At 47.5% G+C, this 9,342-nt stretch overlaps 1 protein-coding gene across 1 annotated transcript; it reads left to right on the top strand.

Moving 5' to 3' along the window:
- Nucleotides 1-463: 463 nt before the first annotated feature.
- Nucleotides 464-8,839, top strand: SPR (sepiapterin reductase). The gene is made up of 3 exons (XM_019969939.2): nt 464-1,037; nt 1,633-1,923; nt 8,020-8,839. Exons 1-3 carry the CDS (start codon nt 716-718, stop codon nt 8,208-8,210), a joined length of 804 nt encoding a protein of 267 aa, XP_019825498.2. The 5' UTR covers nt 464-715; the 3' UTR covers nt 8,211-8,839.
- The last annotated feature ends 503 nt before the right edge of the window (nt 8,840-9,342 follow it).

The following is a 9,342-nucleotide window of genomic DNA, read 5'->3' as shown; positions in this document are numbered from 1 at the left end:
ATGCTGGTCGGGGTCCTTGGCTAAGAGGAGACTCGGCCTTGGGCCCGCTGGTGTAATAAGCTGCACTCCACTATCTGCAAACGCGTGGCTATAACATTAGTACGGACCCCAGTCCCTACACTGGCACATGCAGAGGTGTCTAGCAAGAAGCAAGATGGCTTAACCTGGAGGTAATCACTTAAACTGCGCTTCCCATGTAGCTCAGTTGGTAAAAGATCTGCCTGCAGTGCAGGAGACCTGGGTTCGATCCCTGGGTTGGAAGATCCTCCAGAGAAGGAAATGGCAACCCACTCCATTCTTCTTGCCTGGAAAATCTCATGGACAGAGGAGCCTGGCGGGCTGCAGTCCATGGGGTCGCAAAGAGTCGTGCACGACTGAGCGACGAACACTTAATCTCTTACACAAGGAAGTTAGGTCTGAACTCGGGAGGAGAATGAATTCCATAGGGGCACTGATGGGTTTGCAGGGCAAAGGATGAGGCCCGCGGTCCGCATTGGGCTAAGATTTCCTGTGGGGGGCCTGCCTCGGATTTAGTCTCTTCGCGCTCTAATTTTGCAGTCGCCTCCACTTTAACCGCCTGCGACCAAGGAAAAGCGTGCCCCGGGGCTCTCCTTAGGTTCCCCCCCTCGCCGGGCGCTGCCTCCTCCTCCTCCCTCCGCGGCCGCCCCGCCCCCTGCCGAGTCATGGTAGCGGCTCCAGCTAGCAGGTAGGAGGCATGGAGGGCAGCGTCGGCAAGGTGGGCGGCCTGGGGCGCACCTTATGCGTGCTGACTGGGGCTTCCCGGGGCTTCGGACGGACGCTGGCCCAAGTCCTGGCCCCGCTGATGTCGCCTCGCTCCGTGCTGGTCCTAAGCGCCCGCAATGACGAGGCCCTGCGGCAGCTGGAGACCGAGCTGGGCGCCGAGTGGCCGGGTCTGCGTATCGTGCGGGTGCCCGCCGACCTGGGCGCCGAGACCGGCTTGCAGCAACTGGTCGGTGCTCTGTGCGACCTCCCCAGGCCCGAAGGCCTGCAGCGAGTGCTGCTCATCAACAATGCGGGTAAGACGCCCGTTGGCCCGTGAGCGCTTGGAATACTGCTTAGCGTCCTGTTCTGTTTTCCCTCTCTTTCATCCCCCTCGCTTCTTGGAACTTTAAAGGTGACTCCTAGGAGCCAGAAAAGACGCCTGGAAGTCCTAGTTTCAGCGAGGTGTGGAGGAAGACCTAGTGCTGCCTCGGCGGCTCATTCTCCCCGCTTCTCCACTCCGCCCCCCTTCCTGTTTCAGCGCCATTTGTTCCAGAATGCCTGTAGAACTTTTCTGATCCTCTTGTTCAGCGCCCTCTGGCGGAGACCTGAGTTAGGGCATGGAGTCTCTCCGCAGTTGTAAATTTCCCCCACTTACCCAAATGGCCCCCAGAGTTCCCCTAAACCCAGCCCCAGAGCAGAGCATGCGCCTTCTCAGTTTGAAGCTTCGGGTATGGGGGTTCCCCAGGTACGTCAGTCTGCAGGTCTGGGAAGAGGGAGCCATCTTCAGAAGCCCTAGAGAGACTCCTTTAGCTGTGGTTGGGAAGCGGGTGTCTGAATGAATTTGAAAAGGGCTGGGAGAAGAGAGAACCCCGCCTGGCACTGGGTGATTCGTAAGGTCTGGTTTTTCAGGCACTCTTGGAGATGTATCCAAACGTTGGGTGGACCTGACTGACCCAACTGAAGTGAACAACTACTGGACTCTGAACTTGACTTCCACGCTCTGCCTGACTTCCAGTATCCTGAAGGCCTTCCCGGACAGTCCTGGCCTCAGCAGGACTGTGGTTAACATCTCGTCCATCTGTGCCCTGCAGCCCTTCAAGGGCTGGGGACTGTACTGTGCTGGGAAGGCTGCCCGTAACATGATGTTCCAGGTCCTGGCGGCGGAGGAACCTAGCGTGAGGGTGCTGAGCTATGGCCCAGGTAGGTGAGGCTTTACTGCCATCCATGTTCTCAGAACTGGCAGCTTACCCTTCGGGGACTGGGCTAGGAGCCCTCTCTGTCTCCTCCAGGAAAGGCCCCATAGAGTAGATTGTCCTTGAATCCTGACCCATCACTCCTTAAGGGAAATACAGGCTCCAAGAAAGTTAGGGCTGGTGGGGGCAGGAAGCTGTAGTTAGTGGATATGGGTGAGAGTGGGGAGCTGCCTGGACTTGAGGATGGGGACAGGAAGTCTGAGATATTAGAGTCTGAGAGATGATTAGGATTTTAGGATTTGAATTCCAGGCCTGTGCCTCATTTCTTCACGTGAAATAGGGAAGATGTTACCTGTTTCACAGGGCCCTTTGTAGGACTGAATGAGGTCAAACTTGTAGAAGTGATCCCAAACTGTGAAGGACTATCTAATTGTTAGCGTTTGTTAAATAGGACTTATCATACTGTATTATGTTAATGTGTTTAGTCTCTCTCTGCATAGGAAAGCCTTGAAGGCAGGGATTATGCACTATTCATCTTTCTGTCCCAGCTTCTCACACAGCGCTCCACTAAGCCAGTCTGCAGTGAATGTTGGTTGAATGCAGAGCAGACAGACATTGTTGAATGCTGACCATCCCGTGCTGAACTGTGCTGGAACACTGGGGGATGCTGTGATAAATAAGATAGAGCCCCATTCTCATGAAATTTAAAGGAGGGGGGTGCCTTGTGACGGTTGGCCTGGTTTCTCTCTACCGTGATGCTACTATACCCCTTTCTTAAGAGTGAGGCTTCTATTCTAGGCTTGAGGTTGCTGGAACTGGAAGATGGTTTATGATGTCTGAGCAATTTAGGTGGAGATCCAGTAGTCTTTTCCCCTAGGAACCCTAGGGGCAAAGAGGTAGATTAACCTGATCAAAACCCAGATGCAGCATAGCCCAATCAAGCCTCGCCTCCAAGGTCTGATCGGTGCCATGTCTACTTCCTCATGATCTCTAGGACCCAGCCCTCCCTCTCTTCCTCCCAAATATATACGGTTATTCTTGCAGCTGACATTCAATGTAGCACCCACTCTGAGCTCAGCCTCAGACTCAGGCAACAGAGAGCAAGTGGAAACCAAAGTCAGGAACAGAACAAACTCCAGAATGCCATGTGACTGGTTTACGTCTCAGGGAGCTCTCTTGGACATTGTGAGAAGGTTGAACTTTTTTGTGGGGCTCTTAGGGCCTGAATGAAGGCAGAGACCAGTTGGGTTTTTGTTTAAGTCTCTGGAAGAATGTCCTAACAGGTGTCCAAAGATGGAAAGGGCTGTTTGGAAAGGGACCAAATCCCTTCTTACTGGGGATGCACTGATATTTGATTGAAAGACATTTGAGGATCAGGAGGGTGGTTCTTCGACGTCCAAGATTCCTTGATTTTCTGCCCATGAGGTCCATTGACTCCAAATTCTGGGGTACTGTGGTTCCCCAGGTGAGAAAGTACTTATAGGGATTTCTCTGGTAGTTCAGTGGCTAAGACTCTGTGCTCCCAATGCAGGGGGCCTGGGTTTGATCCTGGTTCAGGAACTAGATACTATATACCACAACTGAGAGTTCACGTGCCGCAACTGAAGACCACACTTGTCATGACTGAAAGATCCTACGTGTCACCACTAAAAGATCTAGCATGCTGCAGTGGAGATTGAAAATCCACATGCCACAACTAAGACCCGACACAGCCAAATAAATAAATAAATGTTTTTTAAAAATAAAATCAGTGAACTTGTAAGAGTTCAAGAAGGAAGCACTTTCTGGTGGTGTGACCAGGGATGGCTTTATTGGAGGCAGCTAAACTGGACATTGATCTTGAGGGCTGCTTCCATATCAGCAGGTGGAAGGCATGCCGGATAAGCGGATGTAAAGGTGGGAACGCTCTCCAAACTCACTTTTTGGGGCTAACTTTATCCTGATACTAAAATCAGACAAGGACACTACAAGGAAGGAAAATTATAAGCCAAAATCCTTGATGAGCATAGATGCATAAATCCTCAGCAAAATTGTTAGTGAGCCAAATTCAAAAATACTTTAAGAAGATTGTATACCATGATCAAGTGGGATTTATCCTAGGGATGCAAGGATGTTTCAACATCTACAAATAAATCAGTGTAATACACCACAATAACAAAAGATAAAATTTGTATGATCATCTTAATAGAGAAAACAATGTAAAGAATCAGTTACATTTCTATACACTAATAATGAAGTATCAGGAAAAGAAATTAACAGTCCCATTTACAATTGCATCCAAAAGAATAAAATACCAAGGAATAAATTTAACGAAGGACATAAAAGACTTGTACACCAAAAACTATAAGACATTGATGAAAGAATCTCAAGAAAATATAAAATGGAAAGATGCCATGTTCATGGATTGGGTAAATTAATATTGTTAAAATGTCAATACTATCCAACTCAATCTACAGATTTAATGCGATCTCTATCAAGTTTCCAGTGGCATTTTTCACAGAAATAGAACAAGCAATTCTAAAATATATATGGAACCACAGAAAACTCTCAATAGCCAAAGCAGTCTTGAGAAAGAAGAACAAAGATCCCCAGCATCATGCTGCTTGATTTCAAACTATATTACAAAGCCACAGTAATCAAACTAGTATGGGATTGGCATAAAAGATAGACACAATTTACCAGTGAAACCATCTAGTCCTGATGTCTTGGAGAAGATAATTTGGGGTTGAAATAATAGCTTCATAAACTTAGATGTACAAATCTCCCTAGAGATTTGGGAAGTTGTCAGCTATCATTTCTTTCTTTCTATTAGTTAATTTTAATTGAAGGATAATTACAGAATTTTGTTGTTTTCTGCCAGATATCAACATGAATCAGCCATAGATGTACATATCCTCTCCCTCTTGAACCCTTCTCCCATCTCCCTCCCCATCCCACCCCTGTAGGTTGATACAGAGCCCCTGTTTGAGTTCCCTGAGCCATACACCAAATTCCCATTGGCTATCTGTTTTACATATGGTAATGTAAGTTTCCATGTTACTCTCCATACATCTCACCCTCTCCTTCCTTCCCCCCACCATGTCCATAAGTCTGTTCTATCTGTTTCTCTGTTGGTGCCCTGCAGATAAATTCATTGGTACCATCTTTCTAGACTGCATATATATGCATTAATATATGATATTTGTCTTTCTCTCTCTGACTTAACTTCACCCTGTATAATAGGCTCTAGGTTTATCCACCTCATTAGAACTGACCCAAATACGTTCCTTTTTATAGCTGAGTAATATTCCATTGTGTATATGTACCACAGCTTCTTTATCCATTCATCTGTCAGTGGACATCTAGGTTGCTTCCATGTTCTAGCTATTGTAAATAGTACTGCTAAGAACATTGGGGTACATGTGTCTTTTTCAATTTTGGTTTCTTCAGGGTATATGCCTAATAGTGGGATTACTGGGTCATATGGTGGTTTTATTCCTAGTTTTTAAGGACTCTCCATACCGTCTTGCATAGTGACTGTATCAGTTTACATTCCCACTGACAGTGCAAGAGGGTTCTAACCCTTTTCTCCACACCCTCTCCAACATTTATTGTTTGTAGACTTTTCTATAAATTTATTTATTTTTTAATTGAAAGGTAATTGCTGCACAGAATTTTGTTGTTTTCTGTCAAATCTCAACATGAGTCAGCCATAGGTATACATATGTCTGCTCCCTTTAGACCCTCCCTCCCATCTCCCTCCCCATCCCACCCCTCTAGGTTGATACAGAGCTCCTGTTTGAGTTTCTTGAGCCATACAGCAAATTCCGGTTGGCTATCTGTTTTACATACGGTAATGAAGTTTCCATGTTACTCTCTCCATACATCTCACCCTCTCCTCCCCTCTCCCCGTCTCTCCCCATGTCCATAAATCTATTCTCTATGTCTGTTTCTCCATTGCTGCCCTGCAAATAAATTCTTCAGTACCATTTTTCTAGATTCCGTACATAAGCGTTATTATACGGTATTTCTCTTTCTCTTTCTGACTTACTTCACTCTGTATGATAGGCTCTAGGTTCATCCACCTCATTAGAATTGACTCAAATGCATTCCTTTTTATGGCTGAGTAATATTCCATTGTATATATGTACCACAACTTCTTAATCCATTCATCTGTCGATGGACACCTAGGTTGCTTCGATGTTCTAGCTATTGTAAATATGGCTGCAATGAACAATGGGATGCATGTGTCTTTTTCAATTTTGGTTTCCTCAGGGTAGGAAACCAAGCTAGGAGTGGGATTGCTGGGTCATCAGTTCAGTTCAGTTCAGTTCAGTCGCTCAGTCGTGTCTGACTCTTTGCAACCCCATGAATCGCAGCACGCCAGGCCTCCCTGTCCATCACCAACTCCCGGAGTTCACTCAGACTCAACGTCCATCGAGTCAGTGATGCCATCCAGCCATCTCATCCTCTGTCATCCCCTTCTCCTCCTGCCCCCAATCCCTCCCAGCATCAGGGTCTTTTCCAATGAGTCAACTCTTCGCATGAGGTGGCCAAAGTACTGGAGTTTCAGCTTTAGCATCATTCCTTCCAAAGAAATCCCAGGGCTGATCTCCTTTAGGATGGACTGGTTGGATCTCCTTGCAGTCCAAGGGACTCTCAAGAGTCTTCTCCAACACCACAGTTCAAAAGCATCAATTCTTTGGCGCTCAGCTTTCTTCACAGTCCAATTCTCACATCCATACATGACCACTGGAAAAACCATAGCCTTGACTAGACGAACCTTTGTTGGCAAAGTAATGTCTCTGCTTTTCAATATGCTATCTAGTTGGTTATAACTTTTCTTCCAAGGAGTAAGCGTCTTTTAATTTCATGGCTGCAGTCACCATCTGCAGTGATTTTGGAGCCCCCAAAAATAAAGTCTGATGCTGTTTCCACTGTTTCCCCATCTATTTCCCATGAAGTGATGGGACCAGATGCCATGATCTTCGTTTTCTGAATGTTGAGCTTTAAGCCAAATTTTTCCCTCCTCTTTCACTTTCATCAAGAGGCTCTTTAGTTCCTCTTCACTTTCTGCCATAAGGGTGGTGTCATCTGCATATCTGAGGTTATTGATATTTCTCCCAGCGATCTTGATTCCAGCTTGTGCTTCTTCCAGCCCAGCGTTTCTCATGATGTACTTTGCATAGCAGTTAAATAAGCAGGGTGACAATATACAGCCTTGACGTACTCCTTTTCCTATTTGGAACCAGTCTCTTGTTCCATGTCCAGTTCTAACTGTTGCTTCCTGACCTGCATACAAGTTTCTCAAGAGGCAGGTCAGGTGGTCTGGTATTCCTATCTCTTTCAGAATTTTCCATAGTTTATTGTGATGCACACAGTCAAAGGCTTTGGCATAGTCAATAAAGCAGAAATAGATGTTTTTCTGGAACTCTCTTGCTTTTTCCATGATCCAGCGGATGTTGGCAATTTGGTCTCTGGTTCCTCTGCCTTTTCTAAAACCAGCTTGAACATCTGGAAGTTCACGGTTCATGTATTGCTAAAGCCTGGCCTGGAGAATATTGAGCATTACTTTACTAGCATTACTTTAGCTGCTGGGTCATATGGTGGTTTTATTCCTAGTTTTTTAAGGAATCTCCACACCGTCTTCCATAGTGGCTGTATCAATTTACATTCCCACCAACAGTGCAGAGCGTTCCCTTTTCTCCACAGCCTCTCCAGCACCTATTGTTTGTAGACTTTTTGGGAAGGCACAGGGAGCCACCTACAGCCATGGGAGTTGACCTGGTGCTGGAGCGGGCTGGCTCGGGAGCCCTTGAGAAGTTGGTTGCTCACTTCATTCTCCTCCCACAGGGAGAGTGTCTCTCTCTGCTCTGGGACTTTGAGGGGGAGTGATGGGGTAGCGTGAATCTGTAGATTTGGTAGTCTAAGGGGACCGTGTTCAGTGGACACTGGATGAGCCTGGAGCTCGATAGTGAAGTGTGGAGCCTTTGGTGATGCTGACCACATGTCAGCCAAGGTGAGGTATTGCCTCTGGCCAGACCTGACTCCACCCAACTCCACACATAGATCAGGGGCCCCTGCCTCAGTCATGTCCCCTCATCTTCTGCTCTTCATCCCCTAGGTCCCCTGGACACTGACATGCAGCAGTTAGCCCGGGAGACCTCTGTGGACCCAGACTTGCGAAAAAGCCTGCAGGAGCTGAAGAGAAAGGGGGAACTTGTGGATTGCAAGATATCAGCCCAGAAACTTCTGAGCTTGCTGCAAAATGACAAGTTCGAGTCTGGAGCCCATATTGACTTCTACGATGAATAAGACCATGCCCTTGGTTTTAGGGGCTCTCTTCCCCTTCTTACAGGCACACCCAGGAGCCCTGTGCCTCCCTACATGCTGCCACAGTGGCGCTGCCAACCCTACCTTACACAGATAAGCACTCATGCTTACTTACTGCCCTGCCCTCAGATCCAACCAACTGTGAGAGCCCTGGGTGGCTGGAGTTCCCAGTTTTCAGATATCTGTATTGACCACCCTGAGTTAGGAGTGAACTTGGGAGAGACAAGTTATGGCTGTTGGTGTTCTTTCTCCCTAGAAATAGAATTTTAGGGATGGGAAAACTAGGACAGGAAGCTAAAAACACTGAGAAAAGGAGGATGGGTCTCTGGCCCATGACGGTCCATGGGGAAGGAGGGATGAGCTAGTGTCAAACAGGAGGACCCACGTAGATTGACAGATGGCCTGGAGGGATAGGAGGACAGCGCAAGTCCCAGCCCACAGGGATGCTCTTTGCCCAGGGTAGCAAGACCTTCACTTGAACTCTGTGTCCTCATTCTGATGCTTCCTCCCTCCAGAATCTGCCATCTATCCACCAGATGGGGGAAAGGAGCCTGAGAGTTTTTTACATGTTAAAGGCAGATACAAATAAAATGTGGATTGTCCTTTGTTAATACCTGCTTTCTCTTCTGATACAGGTCCTATGACTAACTCCCTGGTTTCCTCGACCCAAGGGGTGTTCCTGAGGCAGTTAATCCAAACTTGGGGTATTGCCCTCATGTCTTGGGGCATCTTGGGGCTGTCTGCCTCTTCTCACGGAGCGCCCCTCAGTAGCAAACCCAGGTTCAAACAAAGTCCTAGGTGACTGGCCCAGACACCTGTGCCTCCTTTATGCCTTTCCTATTCTTACCCTAGTCTTATACCCTTTCCTCACCCTTGACCTATTCAAAGGGTATCCAGCCTTTAGGGCCTGACTCAGAGCTCCCCCGCCCTTGGGGAAAGGTGGTTTCCCTGGCTCTCTTAGATTCCCAATTCTGCCCTTTACCCACATGGCAATGCTTGGATGGATCCCAGATCTTCAGTGGACCTGTCGTGGGCCCTCCTGGTAACATTCATCTGCCCCACAGACCTGATCCTCAGGGGATTGGACATAGGACCAACATGCCTTTATGGAAAG

The sequence above is a fragment of the Bos indicus genome, chromosome 11, assembly GCF_029378745.1.
Source record: "Bos indicus isolate NIAB-ARS_2022 breed Sahiwal x Tharparkar chromosome 11, NIAB-ARS_B.indTharparkar_mat_pri_1.0, whole genome shotgun sequence".
Classification (NCBI taxonomy): domain Eukaryota; kingdom Metazoa; phylum Chordata; class Mammalia; order Artiodactyla; family Bovidae; genus Bos; species Bos indicus.
Note: the sequence above shows the minus strand (reverse complement) of the source record. Positions and strands in the feature narration are given on the sequence as shown.

Coding starts and splice junctions, on each gene's coding strand:
- SPR (XM_019969939.2), top strand. CDS start 716: ATGGAGGGCAGCGTCGGCAAGGTGGGCGGCCTGGGGCGCACCTTATGC. Junction 1,038..1,632: donor GCTGCTCATCAACAATGCGG/GTAAGACGCCCG, acceptor CTGGTTTTTCAG/GCACTCTTGGAGATGTATCC. Junction 1,924..8,019: donor GGTGCTGAGCTATGGCCCAG/GTAGGTGAGGCT, acceptor TTCATCCCCTAG/GTCCCCTGGACACTGACATG.